The following is a 26,990-nucleotide window of genomic DNA, read 5'->3' as shown; positions in this document are numbered from 1 at the left end:
TTAAAATCAGATAAAACACATGTCAAAACAAAAGGAATTACTAAAGGTAAAAAACAGTATTTCTTTATGACAAAAGGGTCAGTTCATCAGGTAAAAATAACAATAACAAATGTGTGTGTACCTAATAAGAGAGTTTCAAAATATATTAAAGAACAAAAGGGCAAAATTAAGAAAGACAATTCTACCATCACAAGAAGAGATAATAACCTGTCAGCAAATGACAAGGACAAAAAAAATTGTTTAAGAAAAATACCTTCAAATATCTTTAACTGTTATTTATACCACAATACAACCAACAAATGCAAATCATGTGCTTCTTTTCAAGTGCTGACCCAATAAAGTCTCAATACATTCTGAAAGAATGAAATCATAGAGTATGTTATATAAATGAAACAAAAATTACTAACTATGAGATAGCTAAAATAACCCAAGTATTTTGAAATTATACAATATATATATAAATAACCATGGGTAAGAAAGTGGAAGTGAAGTAGAAAATGCTTTCAAATGAATGACAACGAAAATTAAAAATATAAAATTTGTGAGATACAGCTATATCAATACTAAGAAAAATGCATACTTTGAAACACTTGAATTAGAGAAAAAAGGTAGAAAATCGATGATCTAAGCTTCCATCTTAGGAAATAAGAAAATTAAACACAAAGTAAGCAGAAGCAAATAATAAAGACAATCAGGAATCAATGAAATAGGGATTGGATGAAATGTAAAACAGGAAAACAATACTGAAGAAAAAAACTACAAAACAAAAATTTGACTTTTTGCAAACATCAATAAAATTGGTAACCATCCAGCCAGGCTGACCAAGAAAAAAAGAGAAGACCAAATTACCAATATCAGGAATGAAAGACAATATACAGATTCTATAGTTATTTAAAGGAAATTAGGGTTATGACAGAAAAAATAGTAAATGTGAAATTTTATGAAAGAGACAAACTCCTTGAAAGACAAAATAAAACTGAAACAAGTAACAGAAAACCTGAATAGCCCTGTACATATTAGAGGAATTCAAATTGTAGTTAAAAACTATTCACAAAGAAACTCTAGGTCCAGCTGACTTTACTGATAAATTCTATTCAACACTGGAAGAAATAATACCAACCCTACACATACACTCAGAAATAGAGAGGAGAGAACAATTCCCCACTCTTTTTATGAGGCCAGATTTATCCTGATGGAAAAAAATCAGAAGTTGTAAGAAGAAAATTAGAGTAATATCATTTATGAACAAAGATGCAAAAATGCTCAACAAATTATTACTACAATGAAGCCAACAACATATAAAAATGATAACAGATCTAACAGGGGTTTATCCAAGGAACAGCTTTAAAAAAAAAAAAAAAAAAATCAAGCAATGTACCTAACTGTATAACACATTAAGAAAGAAAATCCATAGACTCTCAATACAGGAAGGAATAATTACTTGACAAGTTCCATACCTATTCATTATAAATGAAAACAGGAACAACAAAAAAAAAGAAATCTCAAAGTAAAACTAGTAACAGAAGGAAACTTCTTCAATCTGAATCTATAAAAACTCTATAGTTAACATCGTATTCAAGGGTGAAAACTGAATGTTTTCCCCCAAAGACCAGGAACAACACAAGGATGTTCCCTTCTATTCAACACTATACTAGAGGTCCTTGCCAATCCAACAAGGCAAGAAAAAGATTAAGTAGTAACCACAGATTAGAAAAGAAAAATTGTATTTATCTGCAAGCAGCATGATAACGTACATAGAAAATCCTCTGAAATCTAGACCAAAGCTACCAGACCTAATAATTTATCAAGATAGCAGGATGCTAGGTAAATGTACAATAATCTTTTCTGCTCCTATACAATAGCAACAATAATTGGAAATAAAATTTTACAACGACTCCAATCACAACAGCATCAAAGAGTAAACTAGAGATAAACTTAACAAGGAAAAATGTGCGATGGAAACAATAAAACATTGCTGAAGAAAATTAAAGAAGACCTAAATAAATGGTGAGATATACCATGTTTGTGGACAAACAAATGCATTATTTTTAAAAAGAGATATTCTCCCCAAATTGGTCAATGCATACAATGCAGTCCCAATCAAAATCCTAGCAGGAGAAATTGGCAAATTGCTTCTAAACTGTATATAGAAAAGCAAACGACCTAGAAAAAAACAAAATTTTGAAAAAGAACACAGAAAACTTACACTGCTTGATTTCAAGACTAAAGTAGCAAAACAGTATGCTACTGGCTTTAAAATAGACATATACGAGGGGCTTCCCTGGTGGCGCAGTGGTTGAGAGTCCGCCTGCGGATGCAGGGGACACGGGTTCGTGCCCCGTGTCCGGGAAGACCCCACATGCTGCGGAGCCGCTGGGCCCGTGAGCCATGAGCGCTGAGCCTGCGCGTCTGGAGCCTGTGTGCCGCAGTGGGAAAGGCCAGCATACCGCAAAAAAAAAAAAATAGACATATAGGAGACCTTCAAGATGGCAGAGGAGTAAGACGTGTATATCACTTTCGTCTCCACAAATACATCAGAAATACAACTACATGTGGAACAACTCCTACAGAACACCTACTGAACGCTGGCAGAAGACCTCAGACTTCCCAAAAGGCAAGAAACTCACCACGTACCTGGGTAGGGCAAAAGAAAAAACAGAGACAAAAGAATAGGGACAGGACCCGCACCTCTGGGAGGGAGCTGTGAAGGAGGAAAAGTTTCCACACACTAGGAAGCCCCTTCACTGGTGGAGATGGGGGGAAACTTCGGAGCCACGGAGGAGAGCACAGCAACAGGGGTGCGGAGGGCAAAGCGGAGAGATTCCCGAACAGAGTATCAGTGCTGACCAGCACTCACCAGCCCGAGAGGCTACTCTGCTCACCCGCCGGGACGGGCAGGGGCTAGGAGCTGAGGCTCGGGCTTCACAGGTCAGATACCAGGGAGAGGACTGCGGTTGGCTGCATGAACACTACCGGAAGCGGGTTAGTGTGCCACAGCTAGCCGGGAGGGAGTCCTGGAAAAACTCTGGACCTGCCTAAGAGGCAAGAGACCAATGTTTCAGGGTGTGCAAGGAGAGGGGATTCAGAGCACTGTCTAAATGAGCTCCAGAGACGGGCGTGAGCCACAGCTATCAGCACAGACCCCAGAGACGGGCAAGTAACGGTAAGGCACCTGCTGCAGCCACCAATAAGCCTGTGTGCAAGCACAGGTTACTATCCACACCTCCCCTCCCGGGAGCCTGTGCAGCCCTCCACTGCCAGGGTCCTGTGATCCAGGGACAACTTCCCCAGGAGAAAAAACGCCGCGCCTCAGGCTGCTGCAATGTCACTCCGGCCTCTGCCGCGGCAGGCTCCATCCGCATTGCATACCCTTCCCTCCCCCTCGGCCTGAGTGAGCCACAGCCCCCTATTCAGCTGCTACTTTAACCCCGTCCTGAGTGAAGAACAGACGCCCTCAGGCGACCTACGCGTAGAGGCGGGGCCAAATCCAAAGCTGAACCCCAGGAGCTGTACTAACAAAGAAGAGAAAGGGAAATTTCTCCCAGCAGCCTCAGGAGCAGCGGATTAAATCTCCACAATCAACTTGATATATCCTGCATCTGTGGAACACCTGAATAGACAATGAATCATCCCAAAATTGAGGCGGTGGACTTTGGGAGCAACTGTAGACTTGGGGTTTGCTTTCTGCATCTACTTTGTTTCTGGTTTTATGTTTATCTTAGTTTAGTATTTAGAGTTTATTATCATTGGTATATTTGTTTATTGATTTGGTTGCTCTCTTCCTTTTATATATATATATTTTTTTCTTTTTCTCTTTTTGTTAGTGTGTATGTGCGTGCTTCTTTGTGTGACTTTGTCTGTATAGCTTTGCTTTTACCATCTGTCCTAGGGTTCTGTCTGTCCGTTTTTCTTTTTATTATTTTTTTAGTATAGTTTTTAGCACTTGCTATCATTGGTGGATTTCTTTTTTGGTTTGGCTGCTCTCTTCTTTTTTATTACTTTTTAATTTTTTTATTTTTAATAATTTTCCTTCCCTCTCTCCCTCCCTTCCTTCCTTTTTCTCTCCCTTTTCTTCTGGGCCATGTGGCTGACACGGTCTTGGTGCTCCAGCCGGGTGTCAGGCCTCTGCCTCTGAGGTGGGAGAGCCGAGTTCAGGACAATGGTCCAACAGAGACCTCCAGGCTGCACATGAAATATTAAATGGCGAAACTGCTCCCAGAGATCTCCATCGCAACGCTAAGACCCAGCTCCACTCAACGACCAGCAAGCTACAGTGCTAGACACCCTACGGCCAAACAACTAGCAAGACAGGAACACAACCTCATCCATGAGCAGAGACGCTGCCTAAAATTAAAATAATAAGGTCACAGACACTCAAAAACACACCACCAGACATGGTCCTGCCCACCAGAAAGACAAGATCCAACCTAATCCACCAGAACACAGGCACGAATGCCCTCCACCAGGAAGCCTACACAACCCAGTGAATCATCCTTAGCCACTGGGGGCAGACACCAAAAACAACGGGAACTATGAACCTGCAGCCTGTGAAAAGGAGACCCCAAACACAGTAAGTTAAGCAAAATGAAAAGACAGAGAAACACACAGTAGACGAAGGAGCAACGCAGAAACCCACCATACCAAACAAATGAAGAGGAAATAGGCAGTCTACCTGAAAAAGAATTCAGAGTAATGATAGTAAAGATGATCCAAAATCTTGGAAACAGAGAAAATACAGGAAACATTTAACAAGGACCTAGAAGAACAGAGCAAACAAACAATGATGAACAGCACAATAAATAAAATTAAAAATTCTCCAGAAGGGATCAATAGCAGAAGAACTGAGGAAGAAGAACAGGTAAGTCACCTGTAAGATAAAACAGTGGAAATAACTACCACAGAGCACAATAAAGTAAAAAGCATGAGAAGAACGGAGGACAGCCTCAGAGACCCCTGGGACCACAGTAAATGCACTAACATTCGAGTTACAGGGATCCCAGAAGAAGAAGAGAAAAAGAAAGGGACTGAGAAAATATTTCAAGAGATTATAGTTGAAAACTTCCCTAATATGGTAAAGAAAACAGTTAATCAAATCCAGGCAGCACAGAGAGTCCATACAGGACAAATCCAAGGAGAAACACGCCAAGACACATATTAATCACACTATGAAAATTTAAGTACAAAGAAAAAATATTAAAAGCAGAAAAGGAAAAACAACAAATAACATACAAGGGAATCTCCATAAGGTTAACAGCTGATCTTTCAGCAGAAACTCTGCAAGCCAGAAGGGAGTGGCAGGACATATTTAAAGTGATGAAAGGGAAAAACCTACAACCAAGATTACTCTACCCAGCAAGGATCTCATTCAGATTCAACGGAGAAATTAAAACCTTTACAGACAAGCAAAAGCTAAGAGAAGTCAGCACCACCAAACCAGCTTTACAACAAATGCTAAAAGAACGTCTCTAGGCAGGAAAAACAAGAGCAGGAAAAGACCTACAATAACAAACCCAAACAATTAAGAAAATGGTACCAGGAACACACATATCGATAACTACCTTAAATGTAAATGGATTACATGCTCAAACCAAAAACAGACTGGCCGAATGGATACAAAAACAAGACCCATACATATGCTGTCTACAAGAGATCCACTTCAGACCTAAGAACACATAGAGACTGCAACAGAGGGGACGAAAAAAGATATTCCATGCAAATGGAAATCAAAAGAAAGCTGGAGTAGCAATTCTCATATCAGACAAAATATACTATAAAATAAAGACTTTTACAAGAGACAAAGAAGGAAACTACATAATGACCAAGGGATCAATCCAAGAAGATATAACAATTGTAAATATTTATGCACCCAACACAGGAGCACTTCAATACATAAGGCAAATCCTAACAGCCATTAAAGGGGAAATCGACAGCAACACAATCATGGTAGGCGACTTAAAGCTTTAAAACAAGCTTTAAATGGAATTAATTGATATTTATAGGACATTCTATCCAAAAACAACAGAATACACTTTCAAGTGCTCATGCAACATTCTCTAGGACACATCATATCCTGGATCACAAATGAAGCCTTGGTAAATTTAAGAAAACTGAAAACACATCAAGTATCTTTTCCAACGACAACACTACGAAACTAGATATCAATTACAGGAAAAAGTCTGTAAAAAATACAAACACATGGAGGCTAAACAATACACCACTAAATAACCAAGAGATCACTGAGGAAATCAAAAAGTGCCTAGAAACAAATGACAATGAAAACACAACGACACAAAACCAATGGGATGCAGAAAAAGCAGTTCTAAGAGGGAAGGTTATAGCAATACAATCCTACCTCAAGAAACAAGAAACATTTCAAATAAACAACCTAACCTTACACCTAGAGCAATTACAGAAAGAAGAACAAAATAAACCCCAACGTTACCAGAAGGAAAGAAATCATAAAGATCATACCAGAAATAAATGAAAAAGAAATGAAGGAAACAATAGCAAAGATCAATAAAACTAAAAGCTGGTTCTTTGAGAAGATAAACAAAATAGATAAACCATTAGCCAGACTCAATAAGAAAAAAAGGGAGAGGACTCTAATCAATAGAATTAGAAATGAAAAAGGAGAAGTAAAAACTGACACTGCAGAAATACAGAGCATCCTAAGAGACTACTACAAGCAACTCTATGTCAATAAAATGGACAACCTGGAAGAAATGGACAAAGTCTTTGAAAAGCACAACCTCCCAAGACTGAAACAGGAAGAAACAGAAAATATAAACAGACCAATCACAAGCACTGAAATTGAGACTGTGATTAAAAATCTTCCAACAAACAAAAGCCCAGGACCAGACAGCTTCACAGGCGAATTCTATCAAACATTTTTTTTTTTTTTTTTTTTTTTTTTTTGCATTACGCGGGCCTCTCACTGTTGTGGCCTCTCCCGTTGCGAAGCACAGGCTCTGGACGCGCAGGCTCAGCGGCCATGGCTCACGGGCCCAGCCGCTCCGCGGCATGTGGGATCTTCCCGGACCGGGGCACGAACCCGTGTCCCCTGCATCGGCAGGCGGACTCTCAACCACTGCGCCACCAGGGAAGCCCTATCAAACATTTTGAGAAGAGCTAACACCTATCCTTCTCAAACTCCTCCAAACTACAGCAGAGGGAGGAACATTCCCAAACTCATTCTACGAGGCCACCATCACCCTGATACCAAAACCAGACAAAGATGTCACAAAGAAAGAAAACTACAGGCCAATATCACTGATGAACACAGATGCAAAAATTCTCAACAAAATAATACAAACAGAATCCAACAGCACATTAAAAGGATCATACACCATGGTCAAGTAGGGTTTACCCCAGGAATGCAAGGATTCAATGTACGCAAATCAATCAATGTGATAAACCATATTAACAAACTGAAGGAGAAAAACCATATGATCATCTCAATCAATGCAGAAAAAGCTTTTGACAAAATTCAATACCCATTTATGATAAAAACCCTCCAGAAAGTAGGCATAGAGGGAACTTACCTCAACATAATAAAGGTCATATATGACAAACCCACAGCCAACCTCATTCTCAATGGTGAAAAACTGAAACCATTTCCTCTAAGATCAGGAACAAGACAAGGTTGTCCATTCTCACCACTATTATTCAACATAGTTTTGGAAGTTTAAGCCACAGCAATTAGAGAAGAGAAAGAAATACAAGGAATCTAAACCAGAAAAGAAGAAGTAAAACTGTCACTCTTTGTAGATGACATGATACTATACATACAGAATCCTAAAGATGCCACCAGAAAAGTACAAGAGCTAATCAACGAATGTGGTAAAGTACCAGGATACAAAATTCATGCACAGAAATCTCTTGCATTCCTATACACTAATGATGAAAAATCTGAAAGAGAAATTAAGGAAACATGCCCATTTACCACTGCAACAAAAAGAATAAAATATCTAGGAATAAACCTACCTAAGGAGACAAAAGACCTGTATGCACAGAACTATAACACACTGATGAAAGAAATTAAAAATGATACAAACAGAGAGAGAGATATACCATGTTCTTAGATTGGAAGAATCAACATTGTGAAAATGACTATACTACCCAAAGCAATGTACAGATTCAATGCAATCCCTATCAAACTACGAATGGCATTTTTCACAGAACTAGAACAAAAAAATTCACAATTCGTATGGAAACACAAAAGACCCCGAAGAGCCAAAGCGATCTTGAGAAAGAAAAAGAGCTGAAGGAATCAGGCTCCCGGCCTTCAGACTATACTACAACGCTACAGTAATGAAGACAGTATGGTAGTGGCAGAAAAACAGAAATATAGATCAATGGAACAGGATAGAAAGACCAGAGATACACCCACACACATATGGTCACCTCATCTTTGATCAAGGAGGTAAGAATATACAATGGAGAAAAGACAGCCTCTTCAGTAAGTGGTGCTCGGAAAACTGGACAGCTACATGTAAAAGAATGAAATTAGAACACTCTCTAACACCATACACACAAACACACACAAAAAAACTCAAAATGGATTAAAGACGTAAGTGTAAGGCCAGACACTATAAAACTCTTAGAGGAAAACATAGGCAGAACACTCTATGACATAAATCACAGCAAGATCCTTTTTGACCCATCTCCTAGAGAAATGGAAATAAAAACAAAAGTAAACAAACGGGACCTAATGAAACTTAAAAGCTTTTGCACAGCAAAAGAAACCATAAACAAGACGAAAAGACAACCCTCAGGGGCTTCCCTGGTGGTACAGCGGTTGAGAGTCCGCCTGCCGATGCAGGGGACGCGGGTTCATGCCCCGGGCCGGGAAGATTCCACATGCCGCGGAGCGGCTGGGCCCGTGAGCTGAGCCTGCACCTCCGGAGCCTGTGCTCTGCAACGGGAGAGGCCACAACAGTGAGAGGCCCATGTACCGCAAAAAAATAAATAAATAAATAAAAAATAAAAGACAATCCTCAGAATGGGAGAATATATTTGCAAATGAAGCAACTGACAAAGGATTAATCTCCAAAATTTACAAGCAGCTCATGCAGCTCAATATCAAAAAAACAAACAAACCAATCCAAAAATGGGCAGAAGACCTAAATAGACATTTGTTCAAAGAAGATATACAGATTGCCAACAAACACATGAAAGGATGCTCAACATCACTCATCATTAGAGAAATGCAAATTAGAACTACAATGAGGTATCACCTCACACCAGTCAGAAAGGCCATCATCAAAATATCTACAAACAATAAATGCTGGAGAGGGTGTGGAGAAAAGGAAACACTCTTGCACTGTTGGTGGGAATGTAAACTGATACAGCCACTGTGGAGAACAGTATGGAGGTTCCTTAAAAAACTACAAATAGAACTACCATACGACCCAGCAATCCCACTACTGGTCATATACCCTGAGAAAAACATAATTCAAAACGAGTCATGTACCAAAATGTTCATTGCAGCTCTATTTACAATAGCCAGAACATGGAAGCAACCTAAGTGTCCATCAACAGATGAATGGATAAAGAAGATGTGGCACATATATACAATGGAATATTACTCATCCATAAAAAGAAACGAAATTGAGTTATTTGTAGTGAGGTGGATGGACCCAGAGACTGTCATACAGAGTGAAGTAAGTCAGAAAGAGAAAAACAAATACCATATGCTAACACATATATATGGAATCTTAAAAATTAAAAAAAAGAGAAGGTTCTGAAGAACCTATGGGCAGGACAGGAATAAAGATGCAGACATAGAGAATGGACTTGAGGACACGGGGAAGGGGAAGGGGGAAGGGTAAGCTGGGACGAAGTGAGAGAGTAGCATGGACATATATACACTACCAAATGTAAAATAGATAGCTAGTGGGAAGCAGCCACATAGCACAGGGAGATCAGCTTGGTGCTTTGTGACCACCTAGAAGGGTGGGATAGGGAGGGTGGGAGGGAGATGCGAGAGGGAGGAGATATGGGGATATATGTATATGCATAGCTGATTCACTTTGTTTTAAAGCAGAAACTAAGAGACCATTGTAAAGCAATTATACTCCAATAAAGATGTTAAGAAAAGAAAAAGGGAAAAAAAGAACGAAAAAATAGACATATAGAACATAACGTAACAGGGAATATAACAGAGGATCTAGCAATAGACACAAAACTAAATGGTCAACTGATTTTTATCTAAGAGGAAATAAACAGTAAATCAAATTTGAAAGGACAGTCTTTCCAATGAATGATGCTAGAACAACTGGATATGTGTTCAAGGGGTGGGGAAGAACACTGATGCTCATCTCACATCATGAACAACCTGAAATGTATCATAAACCAAAATTTAAGAAATGTGATTATAGAACTCCTGCGGAAAAAAAGCTGAGGAAATGTTTATGATCTTCAGGTAGGCAAAGAGTTCTTAGCAGAACACAAAAACCACAAGGTATAAAAGAAAAAAATTATTAAATGGACTTCATCAAAATTATAAATATTTGCTCGTAAAAAGGCACAAGTAAGAAAACAAAAAGCAAACCACAGACTGTGAAAAAGTATTTGCAAAACATATCTGACAAAGGGAATATGCAAAGAGCCCATGCAACTCAATTAATAATACACAAAAAGAAGTTAAAAATCAGCAAAAGATGTGAACAGATAATAACAAAAGGTACATGAAAGGCCAATAGCACATAGAAGATGCTCAACATCACTATCATTGGGGAAACGCAGATAAAACCAAAATGAAAACCCACTACTTACTTACTAGAATGGCTAAAGTTAAAAAGATTGAAAGTACCGAGTGATATCCAAAATGTAGAACAACTGAGAATCTCATATATTGCTAGTAAGAATGTGAAGTGGTACAGCCACTTTGTAAAAGTTTGGCCGTTAACTCTGCAACTGCAATGTGACCCAGCATTTCCAAATCCTAGGTATATATACCAAGAGAAGTGAAAACCTATGTCTACACAAAAACAAATAATGTTCACTGCACTTCATTCATGCTTATCAAAAGCTGGACACAACCCTAATGTTTGTCAACTAATAAATGGGAAAATTAATTGTGGTATAATCATTCTATTAGATACTACATAACAATGAAAAGGAACACGATACTGATACCCACAAGAACATGGATGAATCTCAAAAACAGTATGCTAAATTAAAACAAAAAAATACATGCTATTTGAATCCAGGTGTGTGACATTCTAGGAACGGCAAAATTAGAGACTCCAGAAAGCATATACACAGATAACTGGTTGCCTGGGACCAGGGGTCAAGAATGGGAATCAACTGTAAAGGGGGACAATGGAACACTTTGAGTGATAGAAACATTCTATATCTTAATTGCAGTAATGATTACACAACCCCATATAAATTGCCGAAATGCAGCAAATTTGAACACTTAAAATAATGTAAATGATACTTCAAAAAAGCCGGAGAGAAAAATCATCAGCTATTTTTGTGGAGTTAATTAGTTTATTTGGAAAAACAAGCAACAAAGAAAGGACAGCCAGGGAAACCCTAGAAACAAGAACAATGGGGAAAGGGTGCCACAGCACTACCGTATACATACTGTATATGTAGTGTAAACCTATTCCAAAACCTCTGTAAGTAAAATAGTATAGCATTAATTCATGAACAGACTAATGAAACAGACCACAGAAAATATAAGTAGACAAAACTTCATATGAAAATTTAGCATACAACTAAGGCAACATCTCAAATTAGTACGGAAAAAATGAAATTTTTTAACAATGTATTATGTTGGGATAATTAGCCATAGGCAAAGAATAAACTTAGATGTTCCTCACACTATAAATCAGGGATAAATCCCAAATGGATCAGAGATTTAAATTAAAAACTAAAACCATTTAAGTACTAAAAGAAAATGTGGATGAATTTCTCTAACACCTGGGAGTGAGGAAAAAACTATCCTATGATTCAACATGCAGGTGCAATTTAGAAAAAGACTGATAAATTTGACTAGATAGAAATAACTTCTGCATGGACAAAAACAAACACACAAAAGCAAAATAAAACAATAAATGAAAACTGCAATTTTTATCACAAATAAAGGATAAATATAGATCATACATAAAATATGGCTATACAAAACAGAAAGAAAACAATGGCCCAACTGAAGAGAAATGAACAAATATTTCAAAGAAAAGGAAACACAAATAGTCTTTAAACTTCAATTAAAAATTCAATTAAGAAAATGCAAGTTAAAAACAAGACACCATTTCTCACCTATCAGATTTCACAAAAAGCCTGCTGACATAAACTTTCTTGGTTAAGACCAAGGGGAAACAAGAGCTCCCAAAGGAGTGGTTCACACCACTAGACCCAGCAATCCCAATTATCAAGGAATCTATACCAAAGAGAATCTATACCAAAGAACACTAACAAAAAGACACTTTTACTATTTACTGCAGTACTATCTGTACTGAAGCAACTGATTGAATAAACAATGGAAGAAATCACCATGACACTGGATTAGGCAAAGATTTCTTAGCTACAAAACCAAAAGCCCAAGCAATGAAAGAAACAGTTGAGAAATTTGGATGTCATCAAAATTTTTAATTTTTGCACTTCAAACTATACTATCAAGAAAATGAAAATATAAGCCACAGACTCTGAGAAAATATTTGCAAATTATATATCCGATAAGGGGTTGTATCCGGAATGTATAAAGAACTCTTACAACACACCAATTTTTTTTTTTTTAAGTTTTCGGCCGCGCCACGCAGCCATGTGGGATCTTAGTTCCCAGATCAGGGATCAAACCCATGCACCCTTCATTGGAAGCGTGGCGTCTTAAACACTGAACCGCCAGGGCAGTCCCAACACACTAATTTTTTAAAAAACAAATTTAAAAATCAGCAAAGGTTTACAGAGGCATTTCACCAAAGAATATACACAAATAGCTAATGTGGTCATTAAACAGTGCTCAACGTCAGTCATTAGGAAAATGCAAATAAAAACTGTAATAATGAGGATATGGAGAAACTGTTACCCTCATACACTGCTGGTGAGAATGTAAAATGTTACAGCCACCCTGGAAAACAATTTTGGCAGTTTCTCAAAATGTTAAACATAGATTTACTTTACAACCTGGCAATTCCACCCCTGGTTATTTACCGAAGAGAACTGAAACTATATATGTCCACACAAAAACTTGTATACAGATGTTCACAGGAGCATTATTCACAATAGCCAAAAAGTAGAGACAACTAAAATGCTCAACTGATGAATGGATATATAAAATATGGTATAACCACACAATGGAATATTATTAGATAATAAAAAGGAATAAAGTATTAATACATGCTACACATGGATCAACCTTAAAAATATATGCTTAGCGAAAGAAGTCAGTCACAAAAGACTACATATTATATGATTCAATTTATATGAAATACCCAGAAAATACAAATACACAGAGACAGAAAGTAGATTAGTACTCGCCAGGGGTTGGGCATGAGGTTTCATTACGGTGAGATAGACATGTCCTAAAGTAAGACTTTGGTTATGGTTGCACAACTCCGGAAATTTACTAAAAGTCACTGAATGGCATAAAGAAGTTGAATTTTATGGTATTTAATTACACTTCAATAAGCTTTAAAAAGAAGAAAAGATAAGCCATAGACTAGAAAAGATATTTTCAATATATTTTTTAAATTACCAAAATATACTGTTAAAACTTCTACATATCAAAAAGAAACATAAATTAGGCAATAGAAAAAATAAAATCCACCTTAAAAATCTGAAATGGCAATTCAGATAAAGAAACCCCACTGGTCAGTAAACTTATACTTCAAAGTAAACATGATGTGAAAGATTAACCTGTCCAGGTAACTTTATGCACTGCTCAAACTAAGAAAATAGATGATTCATTGCTGTGCACAGTTCTTCATTTAGGTACTGGTCTTTTAAAAAATGGTTAGGTTCAGCTGCCCTCAGAGCTCCAATTATAGACAGACTATACCAATAAAGATTTTCATTTATGCCTTCCCTTTTCAGCCTGATACAGCCATCTTCAGACTTCTTTTATTCCTAGGTACCAACTTAAGACAACTGAAGAATCATTTTGTTGCCATTTGATTTTAATGGCTTTAACGTTCACACTTTGGATCGTCTTTGGCCAACAAACTGTGTCAGAATAATCTAATTCTTTTAACAAAATACAAGTTGATCATACAAGACAGCACAAATGAAGAACACTCATTTCTCCCTTTCCAATCCCTTTTGCCTAGAAGTAATATTTTCAATTAACAAAACAAAAAAGCAAGAGCACAATTCGTTTTGAGTATAAACAGCAGTAATCTGCCAGAGAAGAGAAGGGGAGGGAAGAGGGGAAGGGAAGGGAAGGGAAGGGGAAGAGGGAAAGAGGGGAAGGGAAGGGGTATGCAAATGTGCACTAACCTTCCAGTAGTCAGATTGTAAACTGTAGTACCTCTGGTATGCAGATAATGCTGAAAGAAGGAAAATAAGCATGAGTCACAATTATGTCCCATTTCAAAATCAATTAACAAGTTTTAAGAAACATTACAACAAAATTCCCATCATACCCACCTCCCAGCAGATAGTGATATTTAAAACCAAACAATTTAAACTCTGGGGCGTCCCTACTCATAGTCAGACATGGTAACAAATGTCCAATATATAGGAGTTCAAGGAAGTAAAACCATGGTCACATTTCAGACCTGCACTTGAACAGAATCTGGGCAACCTCTTGAATCAACTTGACCTTCCTCAGAGACCAAATCTGATAAATGGATTAATACTCCAGAATGTGATGGGTCGTTTGTTCTAACAAGGGATCTCACTTCCAAAAATGACTAAGAGGGCTTCCCTGGTGGCGCAGTGGTTGAGAGTCCGCCTGCGGATGCAGGGGACACGGGTTCGTGCCCCGGTCCGGGAAGATCCCACATGCCGTGGAGCCACGGCCGCTGAGCCTGTGTGTCCGGAGCCTGTGCTCCGCAACGGGAGAGGCCACAACAGTGAGAGGCCCACATACCTCAAAAAAAAAAAAAAAAAAAAAAAAAAAGACTAAGAGCTCAACCACCTCAAAGAGCAAAGGAACTACAGTTGACTCTTGAACAACACAGACGTAAGAGGCACTGACCTCCGCACAGTAGAAAAGCCAAGTATAACTTATCGACGGCTCTCTGGATCCGCAGTTCTGTATCCTTGGATTCAACCGACCACAAGATCATGTAGTGCTATAGTATTTACTACTGAAAATATTCCATGTGTAAGTGGACCTGCGAAGTTCAAACCCCTGTTGTTCAAGGGTCAACCATACTCCTTTTGTGCTGCTCCCTTTCATACAATCAAAAAAGAAAAAAACCCAGCCCACAATTACCTTACCCCAAACTCCAACTCAATTCCAAAATAGGGCATCCCATACCCCTAAATCCATCTCAAGGTATAACAGGCTCTGGAAGAAATTAAACTACAGTCGTCCCTCAGTATCTGCAGTGGATTGGTCCCAGGATCCGCCGTAGATACCAAAATCCACTGTGATCACATCCCACAGTCCGCCCTGCATGTGCACGGATTCCACATCCACGGATGATAAAAATAGCAGTACATATATGTACTGAAAAAATCCCACGTATAAGAGGACCTGCAAGGCTCAAACCTGTGCTGTTGAACAGTCAACTGTAGAGCTTGTCAATCCAAAAACTCAGTGAGGGGCAGGCAGTAACAAAGTAAAGTAAAGGTTATACATGCACATTAGAATTGGTAGAGAGCCTTTTTTTAAAAACTCATGAGCAATAAATAAGTCACGGGGGTGTAATGTGCAGCATGATGACTATAATTAATAATACTGTATTGCATATTTGAAAGCTGCTAAGAGTAAATCTTAAAAGTTCTCATCACAAGAAAAAATACTATAACTGTGTATGGTGACAGATGTTAACTAGACTTAACTATGATCATTCCACAATATATGCAAACATCAAATCATTATGTTATATACCTGAAACTAATAGTTATATATCAATTATACCTCAATTTTTAAAAAGAGTAACATTTTCAAATAAGATTTTCAACATGTGTAAAAAAATTTTATACTGAAAAAAAATGGGGAGGGTGGAAATTAACATTTTCTAAAACTCCAGGTATGTTTTCATACTGTTCATCAGTAAGCAGCCAAAATGAATACCATATAGAATACCACATAGAGAACTTCCTGAATATGTTCAAATTAGAGAAGCATCACCCAAAAACATCATCACGTATCTGAACAAGTAACTTATTTGAATTATGTTCATCTTTTTTGCACAAAGATGATGCCAACCAACCTATCACTGGAAGGACATTTAGACTGTAATTTTTCCAGTTCTGAGGAAGAGGTGATTTCAAGCCATCTTCTGTTTTCTAGTTCTTCATACATGAGTGTAGCTAGCTCATAAAGATCTCTGATTAATGGTTTTCTAAAAAGAAAAGCAAACCAACTTACCAAGCTAGACAGAACAGAATAGTCAAATAAGGTTTGACGGATTTATAGAGAACAGTCATGGAAAAGGTGTTTTCTCTCTACTGCCTGATGTGAACAAGGAAGCATATATCACCAACTGCCACCACAGGGGAACTATTCTTAAGATGAAGCCCACAGAAGATAGCAGCAGAAACAGATGGAAAGTACTGGATACTTCTAGATTTCGAACTATATCTAGTGCACAACTCACCTATGAACCTTCAATTATATGAGGGAATAAATCTCCTTATTGTTTAAGCTAGAATCAAGTCTTTGATATTTGTGCCTCCTAACCAAGAGAAGCCAGGGTCCCTGACAATTTTGTGCAATCACCATATCAAGCCTGGACTGCCCTTTTAACGGGAATTTCAACAAACTTGAAGGGTATGTTTCCAATAACATGAATAACAATATATATTACATGACTTCACAAAATTCCCATTTTAGAATTTGAAGAGCCCTTAAAGAGACAGTATGATGTAACTGAAACCGAGGTACCTACGTGAACTGAAGAAGCCTATGTGATTATCAATTGGGAGAAACATGGCATCCATACTACAATATGATGAATTGAGAAATAAATACAAGCCCTCAAATTCAAAGTCACAAAAGTAAATGCTCCAAATTTCAAGCACAGATTTGTAAATGAGACACTTCAATGAGCATTTGTTATCTTTCCATTCATTTACACATTTCTCAACAATTATACTTTACTCCATTAGGCCTAGGATCCTATATTTTAAGAAAGACCTTAACATATTTAACATTTTTCCTAATCCAAATAAATCATTAAAACTCTACAAGTACCCACCACCAGAGTCTCTCTAATGAAATCCTTTTAACCAAAGCACAGTCCTTATTTCCAATCTTTAAGTCAGTTACCTATTGTGAAAATAAATTCCTACTCCACTGTAACTAGATTTTCCTTAAGTCCTTAATAGAGAATGAGGGAAATCATTTATTTGGACATACTTATAATGCTTAAAACCAGTTTCAGGATTGTACCATCTGTCTAATGGGCTTTTCCTTCCCTAAATCACCTAATCTTCACTTGGAGATCCCTCAGTTATTTACTGGCTCAAGAAGTCCTTGTTCATCCCACTAGGAAATCTTTTTAACAGTACTTCAGGCAAAACTGTCCTTTTCTTTTGCCACTTAACCAAGAATGGTGTGCTCAAACATATTAATTTCAACTCTCTATCAACCAATTTCCAAAGGTCAGATATTTTTAATCGTTGCAATCAACTTTATTTATGGACAGACTTTTTTCATAATTCTGAGTTTTATTTTGTTTTTAAATAAGCCCATTTAGTCTGTGTAGACTTAAAAAAAGAGAAAAATATAATGAATTTAAAGGATTATAGAAAACTGGCAGAGTACTAACAAAGTAACCAGGTCTAAAAAAATTAAATGCAAAAGAAAACAAGCAAAAATACAAATGCAAATAAGAAGGAAGTTAAATTTAACTTTCTGCCAGAAAAAGGGAGTCTCCTTCAGAGTAAGATGCAACAGAAATGCAAGGAAGAAACAGATTTAAAATTCAATCTACACTCACATTAGACTATGCACTAACTGCAGGCAGAACTCAGCATTTCTCTTTTCATCTCTAGCCCAGTGTATAACACTATAGGCAGCAGGTTAGCTGCTCACGGGTGAGTCTATGGGTATGGAAGGGAAGGAAAGGAAAGAAGTACAAGTAAATCTGTCAATTGCACTGGCTGTCATCTTTAGGCCAGAACAAGTTGTGACTGCCTAAGATTATTATTAGGTCAAAAGATCTTTGATTATTTTTATCTGAGGCTGAACTAAAAAGTTGTATTTATACCCTGGGATAAATGAGATCTCAGAGAGCTTATACTAACTGTTTCACTGTATATAAATGACTGATGTACCTAACTCCCTAGCACCTTTCTGCCTTCTCAAATCTATGACTGCCTAAAACACATCTTCTCTTGTATGTAGTATTAATACACATTAACATTTGAAAAACCCTCTGGATAGTATCCAACATGACAGACCTTTGTTCCTAAGATTACAGAGACAAGCAGACAGGAAGTTGGAAAAGCAAAGAAACAAATCTTGGAATCCTTTTACTCCTCTATCAGCATCTTCACTGAGGTTTTCAAGTCAAATTAACACATCTACTGAGATCTCAGATTTACTACTTCTTTGTCGTCATTAAAATAATATACTCTTCAAGGTCTTTATTTTTATTTTTTTATTTTTTTGGCCACGCAGCATGCGAGATCTTAGTTCCCCAACTAGGGATCGAACCTGTGCCCCCTGCAGTGGAAGGGCAGAGTCTCAAGCACTGGACCACCAGGGAAGTCCCTCCTTGAGGTTTTTAATATCGCACATTTGGTTTACTACAAGAACCATCAAGTAGCTGTCTTATTTGTATTCCTTCAATGTGTTCTACCACCAGCTCTCTAGTTCTTGAAGCTACAACTTTTGCTCGTTGCCTGGATATGAACTGACAACCTGGGTTATGGTCACTATTTTTTTCCCTTGGGTTATTTTTCTCAATTGCATTTTCTAATTCTAGGCCACAAGTAGATTGAACAAAATCAATTATGCCCAAATTGTGATGAGAGGGAGTGGAGGCACAGTGATTTGTTTATATCAGTAAATACGTTTAAATAAAGTTATATAGAGAAAGAGGGTACAATGACTACAAATGCAATGAAAACACATGAATGATCACCTTAACTGTATCAGCTTTCAGAAAGATACATCATATTCATTCTATGCATATTACATGCCAGTTTATGTCAGTATTCTGGATTTTCATTTCATTTTACTATTTCAACACAAAGTAAATTTGTATCATATATACTATGCAAACTACCCCAATGACTATCTGAAAGAACTTTTAAACAAAGAGCAGATTCTTACAAGAATCACAACCTTTAGTTCCAACAACCATGACAATAAAGAGATGAACCATGCAAGGATCCAAAAAAAGGCAATTTTTGGAGAAGCCAAACTCAAGATCTATTATTGGAAAACATGCACTTTATGTCCTTATACTATATATATCCTAGGATGGAGTGTTGTCATTCCACCCAAGAAACATAGAAAGAGAGAAAGACAAAAAGAGCTCACCAACTCTGACTTAAGACTTCTCCACATAAGCAACTCTTAGCATGTAACTTGCCCTAGCCATTTATAATTACTGAGGAACTAAAACAACCAAAACCTACTTTGCCCAAAAGTGATAGACAATGCAACAAATGACCAATTACTTGAAGGAAGGAGGAAAGGGAGAAAGATCTATCATCAGGTGGAATTTCAGGGAAAACTTCCAGCTCACCACAAACCATGAAGAAACTATCTGTAAAAGTGTCAAGGTTTTCATACTAATATCAGGAATGATTAATTATTGTATCTCCTTCAACTAATTTTTTTACTTCTGGAATTTTTACTATCTGCACCCCAAGTCTCTTACCTCAGAGTTTCTATCTTTTTATAATTTTGCTGTGTACTGAGGTATTTTACTACCGGATTTTCTAAGCAATCAACTTAACTTAATGACGATTCTCTCCTATAATCTGCCATACATATTCACAGATATTTACACATAATTTCTATTAATTAAACTGCTCCTGAGACCCATCACATATATTCACAAGAATATACACTTGTCCTTCAGCCCGGGGTTCTCTGTCTCTCAGGTTGTTCTTCAACTCAAAGAAGAGAAATCACAGTACCATCTCCATGGCTTAAGGCAGTCTGTCTGACAGCCCCATCAGCTGTTTGGTTCAGCTGAGGTTGACAGGTTAGCCGTGGGGGTAGGAGTGGAAAGGAGGTATAGACACTATAAGGAACCACTCAAATCCCACTTCAAGGAAGGACTGTTGGCAGTCTTGCGTACAAGAGAGCCTCTAGCAGTGAGTTGTCTTAAGCTGAGGAGAGCAACCTTGCCTGAGGTCACACTCCTTCCCATGTCCAGTATGGAATGAATGGAGTATAAAGGCCTGGTCATCTTGGCCCAACCAGTGATAGCCATTCTAGCTCCGGGGCTCCCCATGGAGTTGGCCAAGGCTGTCACAGCTTAACTTCTCCCTCTGTCCAATCCTGGTTCCATTTCCCACCTTCCACAGTGCTGATCCTAAAGGTACTCCTTACTAAACATCTTGTATGCTAAACTCACTGCAGAGGAATCCAACCAACAACAGGCTAAGTGCAATAAGCCTCCAGCCTCCATTTTCCCGCAATCCTCTAACCCATTACTTTTTCAGGACAAATTCCTAGAAGCCTAATAACCAAATCAAGTGATGGAAAATTTTTTAAATTCTTCATACATATTACCAACCAGAAAGACTAAAAAATGTTTTATAAGGTCTTTTTATCTTCTTCTTCAAATTCCTCTGAAATGAAAAGGTAGTTTTTAATTAATAAATCCATAACAGTAAAGACAACAAAAGCATACTATCTGTAGATCAGAAATTTTTAGAAATTCATATAAGACAGGAAGTAGATGAGATCAGAATAAGAAATAAGGGCAGAAAAACCACAGTCCAAAATGTACACAAAATATTTTCTAGCATTTTCTACTCCAAAAGTAGAAGCAGTTTTTCATAAGGAACCCCAAACTCTGAAAATTTCACGCACAAGAGGACTCAGGACAGTATTTAAAGAACTGTCCTCAGAATAAACAGGGCCAGTAAATCCCCCACATACATACATCTGAGCAGTCTACTCACATGTTCACTGAATAGTTTATGTTTATTTCCCAGTAAGTTATGGTTTGTAATCTGTTCTCTAAAAATAAACATCTATTTGTTTGGGGCTAGAGGTTCTCATCTTGTACTGGTTCCAAAGAAAAAAGGAGAAAGTAGCCTGAGGTAACAAATGTCTCCATAAATTGGTGATGATGGTGATGATGTGTGGAAGGGGCTACTAGAGACTGGCTCTAGTCTGGGACTTCTGGGAAGACAGTGAAGAGAATGGATAGAAAGATTTCAATAATTAGTATTTTTAAAGGATTTTTTTTAAGTGGGAATGTGGTCAATAAAGCCTCAAGGATGAATTCAAACAACTCTCGTCTAGGAAATAAGAAGCCATCAGCTTGAAATACTAAAATATACTGAAATACAAATGTATACCTCTGCATTCATTCTCTCCTTCCTCTTCTTCCTATTACAAATTATCAATGGCCAGTTCATCTACACATCAGCAAACAGGTCGCAGAGCACACCTTTTCAAGGACTTAAATCCTTGGGTTACCCTTCTCTTCTCCCATCTTTCTAGATTACTCCTACAAGCTAGTTTGCCAGCACTGTCTAGTTGCCACATGCCCCCACCACACCTTCCAAAAAAGAAAACACCTCCAAAACAAATATCCCTGGATTCTTCATTACCTTCACAGCCAAACATTTTATAAATGGAAAATGTAGCTAAATTCATAGACTAATAAAGTTTTAAAAGCTTTTTTTTATTTATTTGTTTGTTTATTTATTTATTTATTTTAAATGACCACTAAGCAATAAGGACATACAGCCACATATGCAAACCTAATTTTCAAGTCTGGGTCTCTGTTTATATGCTCTAAAACTAGTGCGCTCTCCAAATAAAAGGTGCAGCAATGAAAAATCAGATTGCGCAGAACTCTGTATTATTTCTTTTGTATAATGCTTTCCTTTAAATAAGTTACTGTTTTAATTAAAATATCTAATAGATTGTTAAATAATTATCAATACCTATTACCCTGAAGTCACTTTGCTAAGTATTAACCAGTTTCACACAGGAATCCCAAAACCCCTGAGCAGCTACCACATCCTCCCCTCGTTTTACAGATTACAGATAGAAGCTCAGGGATGTTTATAATCTGTTAAAAAGTAATGCAGCTGAACCACAGAGATGAGCTGGGGAATAAGCCTAATTTCAAACCCCACAGCATACCTGTCTCAAAGTAAAATTGTACTTTCATTAGGAAAGTATTCACTTGACCTAACATAATTAAACACGAACAATCCTTCGCTCTAGCCCTGAACAACCTTTCAGTTGTTCAGCCCACCTAAATACATTTGTGGAAAACAAGCATAAGTCCATCCACTCCACATTAAAATGTTTACTAACATCAAAAGGTTAAAATGTTATTGATTATAAGAATATAGTTTTTCTTTGCCTTTGGTATTGAGGGGTGTGGTGTTTGGGGGGTGCTTTTAACTTCCTAAGTGAGTAATGGCCTGGGTCAGCCGCTTGGTACCATAAAAAGGACACATCTTGGGGGGCTACCTTCAATAATTTAACTCACTTATTTCCGATAGGAAAAGCTTTTCAAATGAATAAAAAAAATGCTTTATCCAACGCTCAAGCTCATGTGTGATCATCTCTCTATGTTACTTACCTTTACAATAACATGGCTACAGATCAGGTTTTCATTCAAATATTTTCTAGCTAAAATCGAAGTTAAAGGATAAAGAAGAGAAATGCTGAGTTTGTGTTACTTTTCCAAAGTGTCCATCAATGGCTCACTTTCTACTATAGTTGAGCCTTTAAAAAGCAGGAATTTTTCACAAGGCAGAACAAAACGGTAGTACACATGTAGGTGGTTATCAGTTTAGCAGAATGGTCAACTTACTGCTGATTTACATGGAGTCACGTGAACTTTTCCCATTTCCATCTACTCCACTTTTCTCATTGTTTTTAGGATGTTCATAAGCTTATAATTTCTTAGAAGTAAAAATGGTAATACTTCCGATAGAGTACAATTACAGTTATTTTGAATACATATATAAATCAAACAGTAATTAACAAGGGGAAAAAAATTACCTTTTGGATAATCTTCCAATAAGAGGTTGAAGTGACCTAATTGACAAAAGAAATCAGACTCCACTTTTCCTTCAGCTTTTAAGATTAGAGATTCGTAGCAGCGAACAGCCTAGAAATAAAAAATACAAACATTTTAAAAAAAGACAAAACCCTAAAATACATTTCCTTCCTGAGATAATGCATATAATCCTCCATTCAATCACCCAAGAAATCAATATATTTTACTTCTACCTCAGATATAGTCAATGCAGTATTCTTCTAAAATACCTATTTATTAAAAGAACCACTAATTATGGCATAAGTGCTTTTCCTACTTATAAAATGGAAATACTTGCCAAGTAAGATAATGTAGGAACACTCTGATAACTTTATTCATTAGCTGTAAATCTAAATTTTTACTGTGGTCCATGTTGACATAAACAAATATATTAATCTTTTCCACAAATGGTAAGAACTTTATTGAATCACATGAGAATTCACAGAATCTCCAGAGTAATGATAACTACCATTTATACTGAAGAGCTACTTTTTACCATCACCTCCACCCACTTAAACTACCATAAACTGTCTTTCAATTATCTTCTTATGATACACGTCATACCCACCAACTCTAACTCTATTACTAATTTTACCCCCATTCCAATACATGCATATGCACTCACTCTGTTTGTTCCCTGAAGAAAAAAAATAACAGTATTTTAAGGATATCATTCTTTTTTTGTAATCCAGAAGAGTGCAGAGGGAAAAAAATGAATGATGGAAAGAACAGGATTCTGGAGTCTGACAAATTCCAGTCATCATTAGCTACAGGAGATCCTGGGGAACTTATCGTCTCTGATTCTCAATTTTAATAACACTCAAAGGGCTGATTAAAGGATTAAAACTAGAAAACTTCTCTAAGGGTTTATCACAGTGCTTAGCACTCCATAAGTACTTAATAATTGTTTCTCTACCTTCTACTTAGGTTAAGATAAAAAGCTCCAACTCTTCCAGGATTGTTTCAAGCACCCCAATAATTTTGTCAAAATTTCCCTAACAATCTACACTACAATGTTGTTATGTGTTATTGTGTGCTGGAGTCACTGAAGAAAAAAATGTGTATGATTTCTCAAATGTCTGAGTACACTCTCAGGTTTGGTGTCCACAAAAAAAGTTTCCATTATCAAAAAATCCTTTCACCACCGCTTCAAGAGCTTTTGATGGGATAAGAAAGTGTGATGTGGAGCATGGTACCCACTTAAAATGCCTTGATTTTTCCTCTCCTGTAAAATATAAAGCCTTTGATGAAGAGTTTCAAAATTTTAAATTTACCTATCCAAAGTACATACATAAATACTTATCAAGTTTGGAGAAGCCATCCTAAACAAGGCGAATTTTGGGATGATTTTACCATCCTTAAAGTCTAACATTTATTAAAAGGGACTGTCTTCAGTTCTTATTCCACTCTTAGCTATCTAAATGTACATATATACCAAATCACAATCACTGAAAACTTATCATTCTGCTTCCTTATAATTAAAAGAGCCTGAATGCTACACTGACATCTCAGAAATTACTATAATTTGGAAATTTCAAGATCTTCTTTATTTAAGTCATACATAATCCTATCTGGCAGATGGTTAGAGTACAAAAATATAATTTATTTCAGTGCTTTTTAATATCAGTGAAATTCATAAAATTATTGGGCTACAGTATGACAATTATTAATTTTTACACTAAATAAAATGACTTTTTAAAGCTAATAATGGCATTGTAAATGAAGCTAGTTATTGTCTTAGTTTTTTAAACTCTTAAGTTAGATATTTAGAAACTTTTGCTACTCCTCTCTGATAATTTCTCATGGCTGATTAGCACTAAATTTACAAGCAAATATAGTTTCATGGTGAAAAAGATTTCAAGATACAAACACGAATAAATTTTCTTTAATAATCTAAGTAAAAAGATGGCAACATCCTATACTTCCTCTTATCACCAAACATTGATGCCACCACCATGATCATCTATTACCTATCTTCCATATTCCATTAAAAAAAGGAACACATCTAAAGTGAGTACTATACACAACTCTGATCACCACGAAACACAACACCAGGCAAAAATCAGAATGGACACTCAGACTCAATCAACAGATTCATAGTAATTTCCAACAAAGCCAGCACGTACCTAAACCTACCAACTATGTTAGTGGTCAAAAATGACGCTGACAGAGCCAAATACCAAACAAAATGAAGATGAGCAAAAAGGCAGAATAAACGTTCCAAGCACCTTGAGTCACCATTTCATGGTGAAACTTCATGAATTTATTTGAAGTGTTTGAGGTAAGCACTGATATTAGATACAGGCAAATACTAACAATTTTTTAAAAGCATTTAAAGGAAAATAAATAAATGGGGCAATTTTCCAATACTACTAACTCATAAAATAAGCTAGAATGAAACAGTGTTTTTATAGTAATGAGTTTCATTAAAAGGCTAGTTTTAAACATAGACGATATGTAGTTAGTTTAGATTTAGAACAAAGTTCAGGCAAACTTCTATAAAGCAAAACTATTTCTTGTTAAAAGGATTACTTTTTTTTTTAACATCTTTATTGGAGTATAATTGCTTTACATGGTGTTAGTTTCTGCTGTATAACAAAGTGAATCAGCTATACATAAACATATATCCCTTTACCTCCTCCCTCTTGCGTCTCCCTCCCACCCTCTCTATCCCACTCCTCTGGGTGGACACAAAGCACCGAGCTGATCTACCTGTGCCATGTGGCTGCTTCCTACTAGCTATCTATTTTACATTTGGAAGTGTATATGTGTCCATGCCACTCTCTCACTTCATCCCAGCTTACCCCCTTCCCCTTCCCCACGTCCTGAAGTCCATTCTCTAGGTCTGCATCTTTATTCCTGTCCTGCCCATAGGTTCTTCAGAACCTTCTTTTTTTTTTTTAAGATTCCATATATATGTGTTAGCATACGGTATTTGTTTTTCTCTTTCTGACTTACTTCACTCTGTATGACCGTCTCTAGGTCCATCCACCTCACTCCAAATAACTCAATTTCCTTTCTTTTTATGGCTGAGTAATATTCCATTGTATATATGTGCCACATCTTCTTTATCCATTCATCTGTTGATGGACACTTAGGTTGCTTCCATGTTCTGGCTATTGTAAATAGAGCTGCAATAAACATTGTGGTACATGACTTTTTTTTTTAATTTTTTAATTTATTTTTGGCTGTGTTGGGTCTTCGTTGCTGCACACAGGCTTTCTCTAGTTGCGGCAAGCAGGGGCTACTCTTCGACGCGGTGCGCAGGCTTCTCATTGCGGCGGCTTCTCTTGTTGTGGATCACGGGCTCTAGGCGCACGGGCTTCAGTAGTTGTAGTTGTGGCGCATGGGCTTAGCTGCTCCGTGGCATGTGGGATCTTCCGGGACCAGGGATCGAACCAGTGTCCCCTGCATTGGCAGGCAGATTCTTATCCACTGCGCCACCAGGGAAGTCCTACATGACTCTTTTTGAATTATGGTTTTCTCAGGGTATATGCCCCATAGTGGGAATTGCTAGGTCATATGGCAGTTCCATTTTTAGTTTTTTAAGGAACCTCCATACTGTTCTCCATAGTGGCTGTATCAATTTAACATTCTAAAAGGGTTACTTTTATATTCTTGCTTTTTTTTTCATTTTAAATGTGCACAAATAAAATCATCCCCATA

General features: G+C 37.2%; 1 protein-coding gene across 11 annotated transcripts in view; it reads right to left on the bottom strand.

Annotated features, from left to right (window-relative positions):
* KDM6A (lysine demethylase 6A) overlaps window positions 1-26,990 on the bottom strand; it is a 209,309-nt gene that overhangs the window by 113,525 nt on the left and 68,794 nt on the right. For all 11 annotated transcript variants that reach the window (XM_033412200.2, XM_033412202.2, XM_004283395.4 and 8 more), the window contains exons 3-4: window positions 23,288-23,396; window positions 14,446-14,495 (exon numbers count right to left, since the gene is read on the bottom strand). In XM_033412200.2, the coding sequence (XP_033268091.1) occupies window positions 14,446-14,495; window positions 23,288-23,396 (159 nt within the window). The remainder of the gene's footprint in view (window positions 1-14,445; window positions 14,496-23,287; window positions 23,397-26,990) is intronic.

Source organism: Orcinus orca, chromosome X (genome assembly GCF_937001465.1).
Source record: "Orcinus orca chromosome X, mOrcOrc1.1, whole genome shotgun sequence".
Lineage (NCBI taxonomy): Eukaryota > Metazoa > Chordata > Mammalia > Artiodactyla > Delphinidae > Orcinus > Orcinus orca.
This window is presented reverse-complemented; position numbering and strand designations above follow the sequence as displayed.